This window comes from Penaeus japonicus, unplaced genomic scaffold, assembly GCF_977035675.1.
Source record: "Penaeus japonicus unplaced genomic scaffold, GWHDUDI00000001_assembly GWHDUDI00000020, whole genome shotgun sequence".
NCBI classification, from domain to species: Eukaryota; Metazoa; Arthropoda; class Malacostraca; order Decapoda; family Penaeidae; genus Penaeus; species Penaeus japonicus.
This window is the reverse complement of record NW_028234422.1, coordinates 5,659,610-5,682,109: the sequence shown is the minus strand read 5'-3', so window position 1 is coordinate 5,682,109 and position 22,500 is coordinate 5,659,610. Positions and strand designations below refer to the sequence as shown.

Sequence of the window (22,500 nt, the reverse complement as noted above, 5' to 3'; positions counted from 1 at the left end):
ATATGAAAAAAAAAATAGGGCGAGGGGAAAGGAGAGGGGAAAGGGGAGTGGGGGGGGGTAGGTGTCATATGTGAGTGCTACAATATTAAAAGGAAGATCTAGCATTGGAGGGAATAAAGTTTGATGGGGAAGGAGAGAAGATGGGAGAGGAGGGAGAGGGGAAGGGAGGGGGGAGGGGAGCGAGAGAAAATAGGTCGAAGAAATGGCTATTTTATTAGATCCATCTACTTCGTAAGATGAGTAAACAACTCTACCCATTTTTTTCTTTCTCTTTTTTTCCTTATTCCGTTTTTTAAGCCACATTTTTTTCCCCGAGAAAATTTTTCTGCTTTGGTTATTACTTAATCATAGCTCTCAGGAAGCATCCACGTGTGCTACTGTTGCTGGTGAGGCTGTTAGCGCTCGACTTGGCCCGCTAAAGTAGCATTCTATATTCATGGGCAGAGCGTCCGTCAAATGTCGTGGCGTATCGTCGGAGTTAATCTATAAGGGGGTAGGCCAGACCCCTAGCGGCATCACCCCCCCCATCCTCTTCTCCTCACCCCCCTCTCCTCCTCTTCTCCTCACCCCCCCCCTCCTCCTCTTCTCCTCATCCCCCCTCCTCCCCGACCCTTACCCTCCTCCTCCCCAACATGTAATATTTTGAGCTTCATAAAATCAAAATGTGGGTCTTTATTATACATGTCTTTCCCTCCCCCTTTTCCCCGCCGTCCCTTGTGTCTACGGGGTAGTGGGGGGAGAGGGGGAGGGTGGGGGGGAAGGAGGAGGGAGAAGGGGAGGGTGGGGAATTAGGGAGAGAGAGGGGGAGGGTAGGGAAATAAGGAGGGAGAGGGGGAGGGTGGGGAAATAAGGAGGGGAGAGGGAGAGGGTGGGGAAATAAGGAGGGAGAGAGGGAGGGTGGGGAAATAAGGAGGGAGAGGGGGAGGGGGGGAAATAAGGAGAGAGAGGGAGAGTGGGGAAATAAGGAGGGAGAGGGGGAGGGTGGGGGAAATAAGGAGGGGAGAGGGGGAGGGTGCGGAAATAAGGAGGGAGAAGGGGAGGGTGGGGGAAATAACGAGAGAGAAGGGGAGGGTGGGGAATCATGGGGAGGAAGAGAGGAAGGAGGGAAGGGGTAGGGAATGGGGATGGGGATGGGGATGAATTTCGAACCGGTTGGTCGCGTGAGGCCCGGGAGATATACCCAGTGGCTGAGAAGAGTGATGGTGAGCTGGTGGCAGGGAAGATTGATGCTGGAAGTTGGTGGCAGGGCAGGCTGTTCTCTCGGCTGTAGGGAAAGGTAGGGTGAGGTGGCGACGCGGGTGAGGGTAAATATAAACACGTATATAGATAGATAGATAGATATAGCTAGGGATATAGATATAGATATAGATGTATTCAGATATATAGATATAGATATATACAGATATATAAATATAGATATATACAGATATATAAATATAGATGTATAGATATATAGATTTAGATATATACAGATAGATAGATATAGATATATACAGATAGATATAGCTATAAATATAGGTATAGAGTTAGATATATACATATCCACATTTACACACATCCGACAGGGAAGAACAAGAGAAAGAAAGAGAGACATTGTCAAAAGAGAGATAAGTGGGAGGATGTGAAAAGTTATTGCACGAGGCGGCGCTGGTGCTGCAGGAGGCAACACGGAGATTAAAAGGTTCGGGGATGGGGAAAAAATGGGCAGTTGAGTGGCAGATGGGAGATTTTATGGGGTAATTATAGAGGCTGTTGGAAGGGGAAGTCAAACAGTGGTGGTTTTACAGTAGAGGAAGTTTAACACTGATGGGGGTTGGGAGTGGCGATTTAATCTTTCTAGGGATGGGGTGGGGGGTGGGGGGAGGGGGAATGTTTGTAGGTTTAACAAAGGCGGAAGTTTAGCTGCGGTCGCCACTTTGACGATGGTCATTGGACCATTTTCCAAGCTTAACATAGCGTGTAACAGCATTGTCCTTTTTTTTTCTTTTTTCTTTTTCATTTTTTTTTCTTTTTTTTTTCTTATTTTGGGTGTAAACACTAGTTGCTCGTGATCAGAACACCTTTCGTGATAGGATGAGTGATTGAAAGTGGCTCGTTGTTTTATTTAGAATGCAGGAGCAGGAAGGGTTAACAGAGTGGCCATTTTGTGCATGACCCTCCTTGAAATAGGAGAGAGCGTCTAATTTATTTTAAATCTATAAAGTGTGTATTTATGTGTGTGTGGGGGGAGGGGGGGTGGGGGGTAGGGGGTTGCTCGCGTGGGTATGTGTGTAAGTGCGTATGGTTGTACACGTATGTGATCTTGAGTAAATCATTACATTTCATCCTCGAAAACAGTTCAATTCAAATAGAAAAAAAGCCATAACCATTATAGAAAAAAAAAGAATTCAGCGCCGCCCTTCGAACACACAAATACACCGAAATGAATAACTAAACCATTAGATATTTCACAAGGAGACTTTTACGCCCCCCATATACCCCCTCCCCCCCTCCTCCACCTCCTTCCCAACCTACCCTCCAAAACCCCCCCACCCCCCACCAACCCCAACCCCAACCCATCCACCCCTAACCCCCCCCCCCGCAAAAAAAAAAAAAAAAAAAAAAAAAAAATCTACAACCCACCGACCGACCACCAGACCACCAGACCACCACCATCGCTATCGCCCGCCCGACGTAAATAACCGACCGATGACGACAACGATCGTTCCTCCTCTTTGAGCTGGATTTGAGACGTGGGAAAGCCTCGAGTGTGGGATTGCCGATTGAGCTCCAGCCAAACGTGGAATTGGTTTGTGTTTCCCGGTTTTAATGTTGATTGTTCGTGCGGCTGTTGCCTTGGTTTTGGTTGGGGTGGGTGGTTGGTGGTAGGGGGGATGGTAGGGGTGGTTGGTACGGGTGGTAGGTGGTGGTTGGGGGGATGGTAGGGGGGGTTGGGGTGGTTGGAGGGATGGTAGGAGGTGGTGGTAGGGGGGATGGTAGGTGGTGGTGGTAGGGGTGGTAGATGATGGTGGTAAGTGGTGATAGGGATGGTAGGGGGGTGGTGGCACGGGTGATAGGTGGTGGTGGTAGATGGTGGTGGTAGGGGGTTAGGTGGTGGTAAGTGGTGGTACGGGTGTTAGGCTGTGGTAGGGGTGGTGATATGTAAAGATATAGATAAATAGTTATAAATCGTTGATATGCATACAAAAACACCGTTTTTACATCATATAGATATACATACATACATACATACATACATACACACACACACACACACACACACACACACACACATACATACATACAAAATACAAGCCTCCTCACGTACACCCCCTCAACCACAAGCGCACACTCACGTATGAGGTATGGAAGGAAATGCAGGTATTTATATGCACCGGGAACGGGAGGTGATAAATATCCCCCCGCGATCTCGTATTCAAATGCAGCACGTAACGCGCCGCCGGAATGGAATCCGATAGTCTCAGTCGGGGGTTCTTGATCCTATTCCCGGCTTGTCTTTGTTTATAGTTAGGATTGGACTATCGGCGTAAGTCTGGAGACATTTTAGTAACTAGTATCTATTCGTAAACAGCATCGGGGTGGGGGGAGGGGGGGTGTTTTTAGTTAGGATTGTACTATCGGCGTACATCTGGAGACGTGTAGTAACTAGTATCTATCTATCCGTAAACAGCATCGGGGTGGGGGGAGGGGGGTGTTTTTAGTTAGGATTGTACTATCGGCGTACATCTGGAGACGTGTAGTAACTAGTATCTATCTATCCGTAAACAGCATCGGGGTGGGGGGAGGGGGGTGTTTTTAGTTAGGATTGGACTATCGGCGTAAATCTGGAGACATTTAGAAACTAGTATCTATCTATCCGTAAACAGCACCCGGGGAGGGGGGGGGGGCAGCCGGGATGGGGTTGGGGGGAGGGGAAGGGGGCAGGGACATAATCCCCTGTGTTGAGATTCGGTTCCGGAACATTTCGGGGGAAAGATGAGGTGTGGCGGAGGTAGTCTCATTAAGCACTCGCGCTGCCGTAAGAAGAGAAAGGTAAAGGAAAACATGTGGCGAAATGAGCTAAAGTTTACCTTGATCTAGGCCGGCGTGGGAAAGATGGAGATAGGGGGGGGGGAGAAGGAAGAGAGAGAGAGAGAGAGAGAGAAAGAGAGAGAAAGAGAAGGAAGGAGGCAGAAAGCTAGAGAGAGAGGGGGAGTTAGCAGAAAGAGGGAGAAAGAGAGAAAGAAAGAGAGAGAGAAAAAAAAAGAAAGAGAGACAGATAGAGATAGAGAGAGTGAAAGAGGGAGAGAGAAAAAGAAAGAAAGAAAGAAAGAGAAAAAAAAGAAAGAGAGACAGAGAGAAAGAGAGAGAGAAGAGAAAAGAGAGAGAGAGAGAGAGAGAAAGAGAGAGAAAGAGAAGAGAGATAGAGAGAGGAAAAGAGAGATAGAGAAAGAGAGAATAGGGGAGGGAAGGATCGAGAGGGAGGGAGGGTGGCGACCGCCGAGGGGTAAAACTGCGTGAAGCCAAACACTGTTTTATTCTAATTCCATTTGTGGGTGACATTCCAGGCTTCATGCATCGGTAAGTATTTCATCAATCGGTGTGGCTCGTGGATGGCCGTAGATAGAGGCGGGGATGGGGAAGGGGGGTGGGGTGGGGTGGGGAAGGGGGGTGGGGTGGGGAAGGGGGGTGGGATGGGGTGGGGGTGTTAAGGATAGAAATGGGATAGGGCGAAGGCGAGGGGCCGTGGGAGGGGAGGGGGAGGAAGAGGGGAGTGGGTGTACGAGGGTGAGGGAGAGGGAGTGGGTGTATGAGGGGGGAGGAGGGGGAGTGGGTGTACGAGGGTGAGGGAGGGGGAGGGGGTGTACGAGGGGGAGGTAGGGGAGGGGGGTGTACGAGGGGGAGGGGAGGGGAGTGGGTATACGAGGGGGGAGGGAGAGGGAGGGAGGGGGAGGGGGATAAGAGGAAAGGAAGCAGGCAACAGCGAACCTCTTTCTTCTGGAAGACCATTACCAATACAATGCCGGGCTGGTACTGAAAGAGAATATTGATGCGGCATTATAATATTAAAATGCCGCTTTTGCTTCTTCTTCTTTTTTTTTCTCCTGGAGCAGTAAATGTATATTTGTTTTTAGTTATCGATGTAGTTAAGTTTGTTGTTGTTTGTTTTTTTACCTGTTTTCATATCGTATTCTTATCATCATTGTGATCACAAATAAGCTCTATAATCACACTCCTTATCATCACCATATTAAGGAATAAACACACTATTCCTTCCCTCCCACTATTAATTACCAAGAGCCTTATCACACGTTAACATTATATATCCTCCATCATTTTTTTTCTACCTTCTTCGTTAATCCTTAAGGATCAGTTAAATAAATTGGACCACAAGAAACATCAAGATACCTCTTACTGATGTTCAACCTCCTTGCTCACTATCCTTCACCATCCTTCAGCAGGACGTCACTATCTTGTTCTTCATTCTTCACCATATCCTCTCCTACATAGCCTTCCCTTTCCGGGCATAAGAGCCTAACCAACGCCCACAATGATTAGCAATATTGACCCTTATTTTTTCTTTCCACAGAGACTGTCGTGTGGTTCGCGACCCACACACCCTCAAGTCCAAGGGTTATGGATTTGTTTCCTTCGTTAAAAAAGCGGTAAGTGTTTTGTGATTATTCGTTTCTCTTATTATGAATTATCGTAGAGAAAGTTCAAGAAATCATTTTTTTTATCTCGTGTTTTTTTTTGTTTTTTTTATGGAGTTAGGAGAGTTTTATTCGATTTTTTTTTATCTCGTGTGTGTGTTTTTTTATGGTGTTAGGAGAGTTCTAGCTAACCAGTCAGCCATTCTGACTTAGGCTTCTATGGGAGTGAGGAAAGATGTACGTGTTTATCTACGTGTTCGGATGTAGGGTCACGTACCAGAGACCCTCGGATAGAAGGACTTCACGTTTTCGGTTTCAGTCACGTCGCTTCGGAGGGTCAACGTTTCTTCTTAACATTCTGTTGTTGTTGTTTTTTTCTTCTTTTTTTCCCTTTTTTTGAGAGATAATGCGGGAACTCTGGCTGTTCTATTTTAAGTAAGGGGATTCTTGCATTCACATATTGAGAAACGTTAGTTCTGTTGCATGAGCATTTGTTGAGATGATGCAGCATCTTTTGCGTGCTTATTTGGGTATAGATGTACCTGTTTACTCTACTGTTAAATGCAAGGATTATTGCACACAAAGAGAGAGGGAAATAGCAACTCTGATATTCTGAATGTCGTCAAATCAAGGACTGTTAGGTCAGACCAACGAAACCTCGTGTGTATTCTTTGTTACCTGAGTTTGTTTTTGGAAAACTGTAAGATTTATCTATTTCAATTTCCTCAACGTAAATCAAACAAGGACGGAGGAAAAAAAGACGCGATTTTTTCCTTCCTAATCCGCGAGTTGTTTGAAAGCAATTTACTGTTAACGCTGTTTTTATAACGTCTCTCTCTTTTTTGTGTGTGTTTGGGGGGAGGGGAAGGGGGAGAGGATGTGATAGCAGAGGGAAAGAGAATTGGCAAAGTTTTACATTTGGAGCTGAGTTCGTAGTGAGGTGGAGCTTGTCAAACCCCATGGCTTAGCTGCGGAGGACCTCTTCTTCAGTGTTGGGCCCAAGCTGTGGTAAATCGCTCTGCTGGGTAGACGCCCATGCTTATCTCGTGTGCTGGAGGACGTACGACGGTATCAGCGCCTGCGTGTAAATTCGAAGTTTTTGTGGTTAGTTTAGGTCTGAAGTTTTATGGCCTGTGATAAGGGTGATTATTAACAGGGTCCTCGTTGAGTTGGATGATGATTATTCCGATGAGTTTATTTATTGCACTCACCCTGGATTCATACGCCCATCTCTCAACACCCCTTATTCCCCTGCCGCCGCCCCCCTGCTATGAGGTTATACACCTGACTCTCCCCACACCCCCCTCAATGATGCCATAAACAGAGTCATTACAGGTAACCCCATAGAGAGGTATTGCATCATTTGTTGCAGTTATCGTACATCATCTAACTGACCCCCATAGCGTGAGCCTTTTCTCTCTCCTGCAAACACACATGTAACTCTTAGGATCCGATTCGCCTTGTTTCATTCTGCCCTTAGTGGGGGGGGGGGTCTCTTTTCACTGGGAGGTGAGTAATGGGTGGAGATAGATGGATGGAGAAGCGAGGAATGGTTGGAGATAGATAGGAGAGATAAAAGAAATGAATGGAGATAGACAGGAGAAAGAAATATAAATGAGGAAAGATCGTTTTTATTTACAATCCCAAAATATAAGAGGCTAAGCAAGCAAAGATTAAAGGATATAAGAGAGGAGCGTAAATCAGGGGTGAGAGAGAGAGAGAGAGAGAGAGAGAGAGAGAGAGAGAGAGAGAGAGAGAGAGAGAGAGAGAGAGAGAGAGAGAGAGAGCGTGCGCGCGCGCGCGCGTGAGGGTCCCGTTTCACCTGTCGCCCGCTCCGATGGCCTCTCCCTCTCGCACCTTTCAGGCCTCACGTTCGGACAGTGGGATCTATTCAAGCTAGGGCCTGCGTCGGCACGGAAGGGCATGCGGCCAAAGTAGAAGGGAGGGAGGGAGGGAGGGAGGCAGGCAGGCAGAGATGGAGGAGGAGAGAGAGATAGAAAGAAAGAGGGGGAGAGAGAGAGAGAGAGAGAGAGAGAGAGAGAGAGAGAGAGAGAGAGAGAGAGAGAGAGAGAGAGAGAGAGAGAAAGAGAGAGAAAGAGAGAGAGAGAGAGAGAGAGAGTGGGAGAGATAGAAAGAGAGAGAAGGAGGAAGAGAAAGAGATATAGGCATAGATGAAGGAAGGAAAAGAGAGACAGACAGACAGACAGAGAGACAGACAGAGAGAAAAGGTTAGAAAGAATAACGAACAAACACAACAAAACAGGCATAAAAATATAAGAAAAGGAAGCAAATTATAAGTGTCCTTGTGTATACGTGTGCTCGTTCGTGTGTGTAGCGAGCGAGCTTTTGAAATATCAATAAAGCACACTGCATAAGGAAAACTCCCGACTGATGTTGTTTTATGAGTCCGTAATTATTGTGAGCATGGTCGCGGCTCGGCCTCTGATTTAGAGAGTGTAGCTTGCGCCGTCTCATAATGGAACAAGTCCAGCACAAAGGGGAAGGGGAAGAGGGGAGGGGAGGGGAGGGGAGGGGCGAGGGTGGAAGGGAGGTAGGAAAGAGAGTAGAGGAAGGGGAAGTTGGAGGGTTGGAAGGGAGGTAGGGAGGTAGGGGAAGAGGGGTGGGGATGGGGATGGGGATGGGTGGAAGGGAGGAAAGGAAGAGGGGTGGGGATGGTGAAGGGAGGAAGGGAGGAACGGAAGAGGGTAGGGATGGGGGAAGGGTGGAAGGGAGGGATGGAGGACGGAAAAGAGTGGAAGAGGGGAGGGGACGGAGGGGAGTAGAAGGGAGCCAGGGAAGAGGGGAAGGGGGAGGGAGACCGATGAAGCACAGGGGACAACAGGCACTAGAGAATAACAACAATAAAAGACGAAACCGCGTAAATTATAGTCGGTGTCACAGGTTCCCGCACACGCTCGCGGCCGCTCGTTCGCATACGTCATCTGGGTGAGGGGGGAGGGGGGGATGGGGAAGGGAGGGAGGGAGGAGGGGGAGGAGGGGATGGGGAAGGGAGGAAGGGGGGAGGAGGGGATGGGGAAGGGAGGGAGGGGAGAGGAAGTGATGATGGAGGAGGAGGAGACGAGGGGTGGGGGGTGGGGGCTTCCGCGACTTTGTACAGGCAATTGTACAGCGATATTTTCATGATGATGCTTCAAGCATGCATTTACCCCGGGTATGCACATGGTATATTTCCCAAAGATGAACGTAGGTATAAGAGTTATTTTCATCACCACTCTCCTTTTTCTTTATTGTATTGATATGTATATTTATTTATTTATTTTTCAGAGATGCCAAGCCGCGTTTTGAATATTTTTCCCCCTTTTTTTTTTTTTTTTTTTTTTTTTTTGGGGGGGGGGGGGTCATCCTTACTACCATGTAGGATAGGATTCCCGACCAGTGGCCATGGCTCGTTCCTATATATGTCATCCGGGAACTCTCTGCGGCCACATTTATTTCCTGACGTTTTTAGATGATGCAATTTTGGTCTTTTATGGGGAGGATAGTCTGCGTGGCGTTGTTTTAGTGGGAGCGTTGTTTTAGCCTTTGCGAAATTCGACTGGGTGTTTTTTTTTTTTGGGGGGGGGGGTCGATTCGTATCGTTGGATATGTTCCGTGGGAATACTAATTGCGAAAAGAATAGCTTGCATTTTTTTTTTGTGTGTTTTTTTTTTCTTTCTTTTTTTTGCTATGTGTTTTTTCGATGGGTTCTTGCGTCTGATGATATAAAAGCTTTGTATGGACACGTGAACTTATCCTTTTTTTTGTATTCTTTTTTTCCTGAAATGCAGCCTTTTAAGTTATTTTTGTTATACGAGCAGTTACATTATAGGCAGCCGCATTAATTAATTCGCCCTAAAAGGACATAATGGTCTCATATTTCCTCGGCCCTCAAATAATAACCGTTACGTGTGTCGGTGAATGTCCCTTGTAACCCCGAGAACTCTCTCCTCCGTAATTGATGTCACATTCAACCCCCCCGACCCCCACACCCATCCCATCTCTCCCCCCTCCTATCCTGACCACCTCTCCTCTCTTCCCCCTTCGTTCTTGCTCCCTTTCCACCCTCTCTTCCTCTACTCTTCACCCTCTCTTCTTCTCTTCATCTTCACCCTCTCTTCCTCCACCCTCCTATCCTGACCACCTCCCCTCTTCCCCCTCCGTTCTTGCTCCCTTTCCACCCTCTCTTCCTCTACTCTTCACCCTCTCTTCCTCTTCCCCCTCCGTTCTTGCTCCCTTTCCACCCTCTCTTCCTCTACTCTTCACCCTCTCTTCTTCTCTTCATCTTCACCCTCTCTTCCCCCTCCGTTCTTGCTCCCTTTCCACCCTCTCTTCCTCCACTTTCCATCCTCTCTTCCTCTTCACCCTCTCTTCCTCTTCACCCTCTCTTCCTCCACTCTTCACCCTCTCATCCTATATTCCTCCTCCTTTCTTTCTATATCCTTCACCTCTCTTCTTCCATCTTCTCCTCCTTCCTCCTCCTCCCTCCCCGTTCCACGTCCAAAACCCCCCTCTTTTCCAAGCTTATTCACCCCCCTCCCCTTCACCCCCTCCCTGCCCCCCCCTATTTCCCCTTTCTCCCTTCCGGTAGAGAGCCTTTTCAACCCCACCCCACCCCCCTTCCTTTTAATCCCCCCTTCTCCTACCCCCCCCCCCGACTCCCGTTAACCTCTCTTAACCTCTCTGTGGTCATCCCGGCTGACCGCCTCTTCCTCTCTCTCTCCTCGCTTACTTCATATGACCTTCTCTTCATTTCCCTCTTTCTTGTTTATGTCTGGTTTTGGATCTCTCTTCTTCTTTTTCTTCCTCTTTCTCTTTTTTTTAAACTTTCTGTTTTTCTTTCTCTTTTTCTTTCTCTTTCTTTCTTTTTTTCTTTCTCTTTTTTTTCTCTTTTTCTGTCTAGTTTTCTCTATTTCTTTTTTTTTCCTCTTTTTCTTTCCTTCTTTCTATTACTCTCTCTCTCTCTCTCTCTCTCTCTCTCTCTCTCTCTCTCTCTCTCTCTCTCTCTCTCTCTCTCTCTCTCTCTCTCTCTCTCTCTCTGTCTCTGTCTCTGTCTGTCTCTAGCCTATATAGAGAGAGCTATATTATAGAAATTTACATATTTCGCATGTACCTTCTCCAGTCTCTCCTTCAGATGAGACTAAGAGATGAACCCCCTCCTCCCCCTCTCCCTCCCCCCTCCCCCAGCCGTCTCACCTGTTGTCGCTCTCCGGAACCAAAACATGGAACGCGCTGTAATACACTCTTTTGTCTAACTTGAGACAAGAGTCGATGAAGCTAGGATAAATTAGCCAATTTGTTGCCCAAACGTCGATGGAATAAATTTGCAGCCTCTGTGTGAGTGTTTGTGTGTGTGTGTGTGTGTGTGTGTGTGTGTGTGTGTGTGTGTGTTTATGTGTGTGTGTGTGTTTGTTTGTGTGAGTGTGTGTGTGTGTGTGTGTGTGTGTGTGTTGGTATTCTTGTCGATTTAAAGTCACGAATACTAAATGCAATATTGCATCTACACCATTTGCAACACAATACCCTCTATAACAACATCGTCCGTAGACAAATCATTGCCATTTTAAAAGAAAAATTACCCATATCAAAACACACAGTAAAAACAACATCAAAGTTCAAAGTAAAGTAAACAAAAATAATAGAAAACAAGAGAGCCGATTCCGGAGATCCTAGCGAACAGTATATTAGTGAAGGACAGTCGGCTCGTATTTAAGGAGTCGATTGCAAGCAATTGCTAGTCAGCGTCTCCTATCGTTGCATTCCTTTAAGGACTTCTGGCTTCCACTCCATGATGTGTTGCTGTTAAATGTGTCATCGCCAGGATAGCATTTTGCAATTGATATTGACGGTGGATTGGATTGTCGCGTGCCTTCTCCTTTATTTGTTTGTTCTTTCTCTCTCTCTTTTGGTGTTTGTTTGTGGTTTTAGTTTATGTCGTTTTCTCTCTTTTTCTTTCTGATTTTTTTTTTGTTTTGTTTTGTTTTGTTTTGTTTTCTCTTTCTACCTTTTGCTTTCTCTTTTCTCTCTCTCTCTCTCTCTCTCTCTCTCTCTCTCTCTCTCTCTCTCTCTCTCTCTCTCTCTCTCTCTCTCTCTCTCTCTCTCTCTCTCTCTCTCTCTCTCTCTCCCTCCCTCCCTCCCTCCCTCCCTCCCTCCCTCCCTCTCTCCCTCTCTCTATCTCTCTCTATCTCTCTCCTTCCCTCTTTCCCTTTTTCCCCCTCGTCCGTCCGTCCGTCCGTCCCTCGCCCCCCCTCCGCCCGTCCCCCCGTCCCCCTGTCCCCCCGTCCCCCCTCGCCATCATTCTCGCCCTCACCCTCCCTACAAATTTACGGCCTATACCGGATATTTTTTCAATAGAGTCGACAGTTTAGCAGACAGGGAAACTCTCATGAAGAGCGTCCGGTGTCCCTGCACGAGGTGGTCGGTCTTGGTGACAGGGGTGCAGGGAGGGTGGGGGGATGGGGGGCAGGAGGGATAAGGGGTGAGGGATGGGGGCTTGGCAGGGGTGCAGGAGGGATAAGGGGTGAGGGATAGGGGCTTGGCAGGGGTGCAGGGGGGGGTAGGAGGGATAAGGGGTGAGGGATGGGGGCTTGGCAGGGGTGTAGGGGGATAAGGGATAAGGGAAGGGGTGCAGCGTGGATAAGGGGTGAGGGGGGGGGCTTGGTAGGGGAGTAGGGTAGCAAGGTCGGTGGCAGGGACGAATGAAGTTTGTAGGATCTGTAGAATGCTACGATAATAAGAATATAGAAGAGAAGAAGACACGAAATGAAAGTAGAATGAAAAGGGACACAAAAATGTCCTAAAATGATATTGAGGTTAAAATGAGTTAATTAAATAGATGAAGATAGATAAGCAGATAAACAGATTTATTAATTGACTGAATTAAGGTGGTGAAACGTCGAGTACTTTCCCGTATTTTCCCGAACTAAAAATCACATTAAAAGGATAACTTATGATAATGTTAGCGATAGCAATAGTAATAATGATGGACATATTCTTTCTCGGAATTGAATGCACCTGCAATCCTAATTAGCAGAGAAATTAATTTTATCAAAAAGATTTTTAATCCTAGTTCCTTAGAGGTGTTTTGTGTTTTAATTCCCCAAATGAACATGAATGACTATTGATAAATTGATATAAAGAATTGATATTAATAACTAATGTGAATATTTTATATGAATAACTGATATAAATATTTTTTTATGAATAATTGATATAGAAAATGTATATGAAGAACTGATACAAATATTTAATAAGAAAAAAAAATACATATCCAAACTTGAAACTTAAATAAAACTGTTTCCTTCAGGTTTCGTAATAACCGACCAGGCTGTAATGGAAAACTGGGTCAAAAAAAAAAAAAAAGCATTTCGAATTTATTTTTATGGTTTTTATGACTCCCATCCCCATAACGAAGAAAAAAAAATCAATTTTTTATCAATAGATAAAACGGCATCAAATAGGATATTTATGTAAATTTTCAAGGCTCTAGGTTTTGACATTATGACACAGTAACCGAAAATAATTCATACTTCTCGTGTAGAAATATTAAACCTCATTTTACTCATAAAAAAATAGACTCATGAAGGTATTAACTCAATATGTAATCCAGCCAAGTTTCGTGTCAGTCGGATTAAAGAAATCAGCACGTGCGCCTGCGCCACCAAAAAAAAAAAATGAATAAAACGAAAAATAAAAAAGTAATGGAAAGGAGGAGAAAGAAGAAGGGAAATGATGATGATAATGATGATGGTGATAATATTTATATTAATAATGATCATGATAGTAATGATAGTGACAGTAATACTAATTATGATCATGATAATTATATTAATTATTATGATAATGATGAGGATAATAATGATAATTATTACAGTTGATGATAATAATCATAATAGTAATAATGGTAATGATAGTTATAATGATATTAATATGATAATAATTATTATTATGGTTGTAATAAGATAATAATGATTTTTACTAAATATATTAGCAATAGCAACAACAGCAACAATAACAATACTGAATAATGAAACGTGAACGAAAAACACTAAGATGAAGATGATTTAAAGAAAACATAATTATCATTGCCATTATACCAAACGCGTTATGACAATCTCGAATAACAATAAGAAGAACAATAGAACACTTACAGAAACTATGATTCTGTAACAAAATTCGTAAGATTCAAGTTACAGATACTACATGGAATTACAGAGGATGTACTGTAACTAAAAATACCTGCCTTCCCCTTCTCGTGTGTCCCATCCTCGTGAATGAATAACTTCTAAAAAAAAACAAAAAAACACCACCAACAACAAAAGAACAACAAGAGCAAAAACAACAACAACACGGTATGATCCAGAGGTGAAAATTGCGTTAGGCAACAGCACGTCGAAGTGTCGCATGTTTGAGTGAATTTGAATAAATCACTGGGAGTTTTGAAGGCTCCGTAGATCTAGAGACCTTTGTAATGGCATCCGGCAGGGTGTCACACTCCCCGGGTGGTGTATTATGCACACTTCTGAAATGTACATCCCTCGCTTGGCCCTGGGTTTCATCTCCCTTCCCCTTTCTTTCTCTCTCTCTCTCTCTCTCTCTCGTTCTCTCTGTCTGTATGTCTGTCTGTCTCTCTCTCTCGTTCTCTCTGTCTGTCTGTCTGTCTCAATCTCTCTCTCTCTCGTTCTCTCGATCTCTCTCTCTCTATCTCTCTCTCTTTTCCTCTTCCTCCATATCTTCCTCCTCCTCTCACCTCCACTTCCTTTTTTTCTCCCTTTCTCTCTCTCTCTCTCTCTCTCTCTCTCTCTCTCTCTCTCTCTCTCTCTCTCTCTCTCTCTCTCTCTCTCTCTCTCTCTCTCTCTCTCTTTTCCACCTCCTCCATATCTTCCTCCTCCTCTCACCCCCTCTTCCTTTTTTCTCTCTCATGCCTCCATCCCTCCCTTTCCTTCCCTCTCTCCCTTTCTCCCTCCTTCTCTCCCATCCCTCCCTCCCTCTCTCACATCCCCCCATATCTCCCTCTCTCCCTCCCCTATCCCTCCCTCCTTCCCTATCCCACATCCTATCTCTCCCTCCCTCCCTCCCTCCCTCCCAACCCCCTACCCTTTCTTTCCCTGTCGCCGAGAAGATTCTGTGTCTTATTCGCGTTGTTATTTCTATTCGCAGGGAAGACGTATCTTGGCTATTTTTATTTTTTCCCTTTATTTTATATTTTTTTCTTGCTTTTCTCTTGCTTCTTTTTCGGACGTGTTGCAAGAATATGGGATATCTTTTTGTTGCGTTTACGATATACTTTTGTATGCGTTTTTTGTTTCGTTTTTGCCGTTGTTCTCTTTTGTCTATATTTGTTTATGTTTGTTTTATATGTGGTGTACCTATTTCTGTATTTGTTTTTGTTTGTTGTTGGTGGTGATGGTATTGTCCTTTGTCTAAGTTTGGTTATGTTTTTGTACTTATGTCTTTATCTATTTTTGTGAATGTTGTTTGTCTAAATGTGTTTATGTTTATTTCATATGTGGTAGACTTATGTATTTTTCCTTTATTGTTGCTGATGGTGGTGTTATTTGTCTAAATTTGCTTATCTGTTATATTATCCAATGTACTGATCTCTCCCCCTGTTTTCTGTTGTTGCTGTTGGCGTTTGTCTGAGTCGGCTCCGTGTTCAGTCTGTTTCCGTATTTTTTTCTCCCCTTTTTTACGTGGTGAAAATTTCATTGGCTGGTCGAACAGATTGCCCGTTTATAATTAGTCTTTTGCGCTGCATTTTTTTCGCCTTTGGGGAATAATTAACAAAATTATTTGTGTTTATTTTGAATGCAATCAACTGTATGAGTTGTTTTAAACGTTTTTTTTATTTTTAATTTTTTTTTTGGTCGTATGTTTTTTTAAAATCCTTCGCTGGTTAATGATTTGGATGAGTTACCAGTTACTGATTAGATGGGTGGAGTAGGTCCTCCCTAAATGCCTTAATATTTGACTTCTTTTTTAGAAATAGAATTAATATCTTAAGGGGAAAAGATTCCTCCGAGATAAACACAGGTAATGGGAGAAGCCTACGAGACGTGGCAAACGGCACACAGGTTATCGGAGGGATGGGTTTATTGTGTGACCTTCGGATGGCAATACCGATCACGTCGTTTATTGAATTTTCCGCTCCTAGTCAGCCGTCTCCTCCCCTCCCCTCCCCTCCCCTCCTTCCCCCTGCCCCCCTCCCCCTTCTCCCTTCCCCCTTCCTCCACCCCCCTCCCTATCCCATCCCACTGTGTATACACCCCCAACCTCTACCCTCCCCCCATCCCCCTCCCTATCCCATCCCACTCTGTGTATACCCCCCAACCTCTACCCTCCCCTCCTTCCCCCTCACCCCCGTTACCCCCTTCCCCACCCCCTCACCCCCCTTCTCTCTCTCTCCTTTTTTTCCACCTCCAAAATTGCTTTAGAGTATTTTAGTTCGGTTCAAAATCGGAATTCGTTTTGTCCGTGTGTATTTACATGTTTCGTTATACACGCTTTGCTAGAGGCTGAATCCACCATGTGCGAACGAACACAGTCTGTCGGTGTTCGAATGAGTGGGTTTTCGTAGGTTTGAGCTCAGGGTTTGAATATAAGCATGTTCGAGTATATTGGCCCGTGCCATTGGGGTATGCGTATAGATAAACTTTTTTTTTTGTATTATTTTTCACGTTTTGAAATGGGGGGTAGGAGTAGGGGTATGGAGGTATCGGTAGGATGGATCAAAGAGGGGTATTTGGAGTTGTGGGTCAAGTTTTTTTTTTGCGGGGGGGGGGGGGGGGGGTTATATAGGTATATATATATATTTTTTATAGTCAATTCTTTTTGTTTTTTTTTTTTTGGGGGGGGGGGGACGTTAAATTTCAAAATCTGCCTCTTCTAAAGTCATATCCTACTTTGAATTAAACCTGTCGCTTGATGCATATTACGGGAAAAAATAAACCGTATTAATTTCTATCATAATTAACTCCGTACTCGAGAAATTGATATTTTCAATTGTAATGGATGGGTCCTGATTTTATAACTGACCTCCATATTAGTTACTCATTTCTCACGATAACAGTCCTTCCATTATATATATGTATATATATATATATATATATATATATATATATATATATATATATATATATATATATATATATATGCGTGTGTGTGTGTGTGTATGTGTATGTGTATGTGTATGTGTATGTGTATGTGTATGTGTATGTGTATGTATATGTATATGTGTATGTATATGTATATGTATATGTATATATATATATATATATATATATATATATATATATATATATATATATATATATATATATATATATATACATACACACATATACATAGGTATTCATGTGAATGTATATATCCTTCTTCCCTCCTACCCTTTCTTCCCACGCCCGCTTCCCCGCCCCTCTCCTTGCCTCTCCCACCCTATCGCCTCCACCCAGCGTCGCCGGGATCACTCCGCCGCGATACGGGCCGCAGAGGAGGACTTGCGATAAGATGGCAACACCCACTTTGGGCCTTCGAAGTGCGACCTCTTTGGATTCGGTGGATTCGAGTTTTGTTTGGGGGTTTGTGTGTTTTTTTTTTTTTTTTCTTTCTCGTTTTTTCTCTATCGTTTTCTCTCACGGTTTCTTTCTCTCTTTCCCTCTCTCTCTTTCTCTCTCTCTCTCTCTCTCTCTCTCTCTCTCTCTCTCTCTCTCTCTCTCTCTCTCTCTCTCTCTCTCTCTCTCTCTTCTCTCTTCTCCCTTCTTCTCTCTCTTCTCCTCTCTCTTCCTCTCTCTCTCTCCTCCTCTCTCTTTCTCCTCTCTTCTCTCCTCTTCTTTTATTTTTTTTCTTTTATTGTTACTCTTCCTCTCCCTTCTCCTCTCTCTTTCTCCTCTCCTTCCTTCTCTCCTTTCTCCCTTTCTTTCCTCTCTTCCTCTTCTCTTCCCTCTCTTTCTAGTCTCTCCTCTCTCTTCCCTCTCTCTTCCTCCTCTCCTCTCTCCTCTCCTTTCTCCCCTCTTCCTTCCTCCCCCTCCCTCCTTCCCCTCTCCCCCTCTCCTCCCCCCCTCCACCCTCCACCCCTCCGCCCACACTCGCACTCGCACTCGCCTCGCTCTCTCTCTCTCTCTCTCCTCGCGCCCCCCGGGGAACCCTCAATATCATCTCTGGAGCCAATATACAGTAAACAGATCCGTCGGGCGTTTATGGGGGTTCCCGGGGCCAGGCATTGGGAGTGAGGTGCTACGAAGTCGAAAATGACGAGTCTTTCGATCACAATTGAGTTTCGGGGGGGGAGGGGGGGGGAAAGCAGTGGCTACCCGTGCACCCCCGCTGGGACAATGCTTGGGGTATGGTGAAGGAAGGGAGGAAGGGAGGGGGTGTCTTGGGTATGGTGAAGGAAGGGGGGGTGTCTGGGGTATGGGAAGGAAGGGGGGGTGTCTGGGGTATGGTGAAGGAAGGAAGGGAGGAAGGGGTGTGGGGTATTTGGGGCTTGGGGCTTGGAGCTTGGGGTTAGGGGGTACGGGGCTTGGGGTTAGGGAGGTAGGGGGGTAGGGGTTACGGGAGGTGCCTTGGATGAGGGAATAGGGGACGTGGGAGGTGGGTGGGAGGTGGGAGAAGTCTGCCCGTTGATGCAACGTCAGGGGGAGACCATAAAACGAATAGATTAGATAGTCAATAGCACTTAGGCACAATAAACTCGGTACCTCGCCGTGATAAAATGCAAAGAAGCAATATTCCGTCTCTGGCAACGCCCTTTAATATTCCAATTCTCTGTATTATGACGCTATGGTTCTGACTCTTCGCTGCATCTGCCTCCAGCCCTGGCCCTGCATGCTACTTGCCCCGACCTCTCGTTCCCTTCCTCCTCCGCGGGCGTTACTTTCTTTCCTTTCTTTTTCGTCTTTTTTCTCTTCACTATCTGGCTGTTATTGTTTTTTTTCGTGTTTTTTTTCTTTCGTTATCATTTTCGTCCTTTTTTTCTTCTTTTTCTGTGGTTTTTTTCTTCTCTCTTTCGTGCGTTTCCTTGCTGTGATTGGTTGGCTACGAGATTCTTGTTCTTTTATTAACTTTTATTAGTCTCATATTGTTATTTTTTTACGCCGGTCTTACTTGTTATTAGAAGATCCCTGTCACACGTTGTCGTCATGTTGTTACCTTGCGTGAATCTGAGGATACAAATATCCTGAGCCGATGCAACATTCCTCAATGACTGTCTCTCGTCCACATGTTGCACGCTGGCCGGTCATGTTGCGTGACTGGGCCAGGTGATGTTGTTGACTTCAATGACGATAATGACGTCGATACTGATAGTGGAAGAGAAAGAGCCAAGTCGACCGAGGAGGTTTTACGTGTCGTGTTATTTTTTCTGTGAGAAAGTAATTCGTTCTGTGTCGTTATATCGTGTGTTTTTTTTCTCTAGCTCTCTCTTGAGCGATTTGTTGATAATCCAGTTATTATGACTCCAGTTCGCCGTTGGTGTTGATATCAAGCTTGCTAGTGTAACGTATCTCAAAGAACTAATGTAATATTTTATACAATTATGTTTCCGACCCAAAAGGATATACATAAATGAAAAATATTATCTCCCTAAGTGCCTTTGCTTCCTCCTCCACTAAGCTTGCCCTTCCTTTCTTCCTCCCTCTTCCTTCCTCCCCTTTTCCCCCTCCCCCTCCCCCCACTCCCTTCCTCACCCCTCTCCACCGACCTTTGGCAGCCTTGTCAGTGATAACATCTGCAATATCCCATAAAGTGAAACAAGCGCAGACGATGTGACATTCTTTACGCTGCTCCTCCTTCTGATATGCATTTCCCGCGGGAGATCGACCTAAGATTCTCCGAAGTCGAGGTCAAGACAACGTCGACACGCACGACTACCGGCTAATTGAGTCGTGCTCGTGTGATCTTCTTGAAAGAAGAGAAAGATTTTTTTTCGATGGTATAGCCAAGGTTAGAAAAAAAAGGTTAATTCTATAGTGTGAAATTATGCTTGCGTGGGGAAGGGCATTTTTGGGGAAAGGGATGACTGGAGGATGGGGCTCAAATTACCACTCAAGAGAGGAACTCGGCGAGCTAAACTCTACGGTCAGATCCAGCCAGATTTACATTACTAAAGGCAAACCAAAAGAAGAATGGACGGACGCCATAATCTGGAAACCAGGGTACGTCCCAAAGACTGTTCAGTTATTCTAGAGAGAGGAATAAGAAAACGAGAAAATACATGTCTCCCAACGCACAGGGAAAATCGAAGCGACAACACAAGTCTGAAATTCGCGACCGAAAGCCCTCGGCGATGTTGAATATAGACAAGGAAGTCTCAAGCTGTAAGATTTCGGGGCAGAGAACAAGCAACAAGACGCGCTGAATGTTGGATGCCTTGTACTCGGCCGGCGATGGCTTCTGACAACTGGTAAAGGCACAGGGACCCTTATGAATACATCAGACTGCCAAACTGACACCGGTGGAACAATCTGGAATAATCCCCCCCTACGACGTTGAATTAAACAGGGGATGCACATCTCCCAGTGCTGTTTGTTTGGTCTTGCAACTTCTTTTGGTTTCGATGTATATATTTTTTTCTTCTCGGGGTTGTTCTGTCTTCGTTTTGGTCGAGGAACTTTTCATGCTCTCGGCTTTACTCTGTGATATCAATATCTAAGTAACTTTGTTGGAGATATTTCGTTGTTCACAAGAGGAACTTGTTATCAGTGTTATCCATTTAACAGTTTGCTTCGATTCAACGAGCCTGGCGTGAGCGACGAAATAAAATGTTAAACAAATTCAAATCCTTAACAATCTTCTAATGGAACAAGTTAGTTTCGGGTTTTATACCGGATGTGGAAAAGTAATCTTATCAGGCGGAAGCAAACAATCTTTACTCGACATAGAAATGTATATATGTACAGTATGTATATATATTTCTGTGTGTGTGTGTTTCTATGTTTGCATATATGTTTATATATGTGTGTTTTTATGTGTTTGCATATATTGCATATATATATATATATATATATATATATATATATATATATATATATATATATATATATATATATGTGTGTGTGTGTGTGTGTGTGTGTGTGTGTGTGTGTGTGTGTGTGTGTGTGTGTGTAAAGCAACATGTACATCCACAATAAGGCTTCCGTCAGAGCACACGTAAATCACAAACGAAGAACAGGCCAAGCCACACTCGCCTCACTTTTCTGACAATGGAAGTTTGAGTAGAGCGGAGCAATCCCACCTGAATACTAGGAAACAATAACCCTCCGAACATGAGGGGCCAAACTTTGATTGCAATTAAGATTATCTTCTAACATGAATATGCATAGAGCGCCACACCTTGCTGTTCCCTCTCATATTAGGGGCCGAGCTGGGATCACTGCCGCACCAGAGACTCCCTCTCGCATTGCCCCTTCCCGTCGCATGCTAGATTTATTACCTTGATGGAGTGATGGGAGTCCATCCTGGCTGGTTCGTCCACTGAGGAGGATTTTACGTCCGCATGCTATATGATGACGGTCGTTTTGCTGCGCGTTGTTTAGCGGTGGACAATCAGCTGGGTTTGTTTCACTTTCAAGCCCGGAAAGCTTTAGTGCCGCCCCGTGGATTGTCTGTGAGAGAGAAAGGAGAAACGTTGTGTACGAGGGTGTTCCTATGCGGAGATCTTTCACGAGGCTGGAACTACAAGTGGAGTGCATTGTGTGTGGATTCGTCCGTGTCACGTACACTGGCGTGATTGTATGGGGGGCTGGAGGAATTAGTATGATGAATAAATGAATTGTTTACGTGTGTGTATATACAGTGTGCGTGTGTGTGTGTGTGGGGAGGGGGTTATTTATTATCGTTTAATATCATATATGGGTGTTTATAGACCTTTACTTAAGCCTTCTCTCTCTCTCTCTCTCTCTCTCTCTCTCTCTCTCTCTCTCTCTCTCTCTCTCTCTCTCTCTCTCCTCTCTCTCTCTCTCTCTCTCTCTCTCTCTCTCTCTCTCTCTCTCTCTCTCTCTCTCTCTCTCTCTCTCTCTCTCTCTCTCTCTCTCTTTCTCTCTTTCTCTCTTTCCCTCTCACTCTCTCTCTCTCTTTCGTCTCTGTTGCTTCTTCCTCTTTTTTTTACGTACGTCGCATTTCACATTCATCTTGTTCCTCCATTTATTCCTTTCGTCACAGCTTTTCCCCCTTTCCTCCCTTCGCCATTCCCCTCTTTAGCATATTTCTTTCCCCTCATCCAACCTAACTTTTCCCCTTCTTGCCTTTGGCGCCGTTCATATTTCACGTCACATCTCTCCCTATCGCCCCCCGCCCCCCGCCCCCCCCCCCCTCGCCCCTTTCTCTATTTTTGTTATTATTATTTTACTCTCAATCGTTATCCTTTACCCATCTCTCTCTCTCTTTTCTTTTTCTCTTTCTTTGTCATCCTTTCTTATCATACATAGGCTTTTATAGATCTTTATTTAAGCCTTCTCTCTATATATCTATCTATCTCTCTCTCTCTCTCTCGCCTTTATTTACACTTGCCTACTTCATCACCTCTCCGTCTTTCCCCTCGTCTCTTACCTTAATTATCTGTGTTTATTACCCATTCGACCTTTCCCTACCCCCTCCCTCTCCCTCTCCTTCCCTCACCTCCCCTCACCTTCTTACGCTCCCCTCCCTCCCTCCCCCACCCCTACCATCCCTTACCCATTAGCTGTCTATCCTTTAGCCTGTTACCCCATCATTTCCTCCTACCTTGCCCATTTTTCTATCTCCTTTACCCTCCCTCCTCCGCCTCCCCCGCCCCCTTCTCTTCCTCCCCTCCCCCGCCCTTTTCTCTTCTTCCCTTCCCCCGCCCCCCCTCCTCCTCCCTATCACCTTCCTCGAGGTTCCCACGCCCTCTCGCTCC

At 45.1% G+C, this 22,500-nt stretch overlaps 1 protein-coding gene across 13 annotated transcripts in view; it reads left to right on the top strand.

The window, feature by feature from the left end:
* The window catches only part of LOC122248578 (cytotoxic granule associated RNA binding protein TIA1), a 1,144,397-nt gene that overhangs the window by 1,054,862 nt on the left and 67,035 nt on the right, over positions 1-22,500 (top strand). For all 13 annotated transcript variants that reach the window (XM_086547977.1, XM_086547975.1, XM_086547978.1 and 10 more), the window contains one exon: positions 5,570-5,645. In XM_086547977.1, the coding sequence (XP_086404103.1) occupies positions 5,570-5,645 (76 nt within the window). The remainder of the gene's footprint in view (positions 1-5,569; positions 5,646-22,500) is intronic.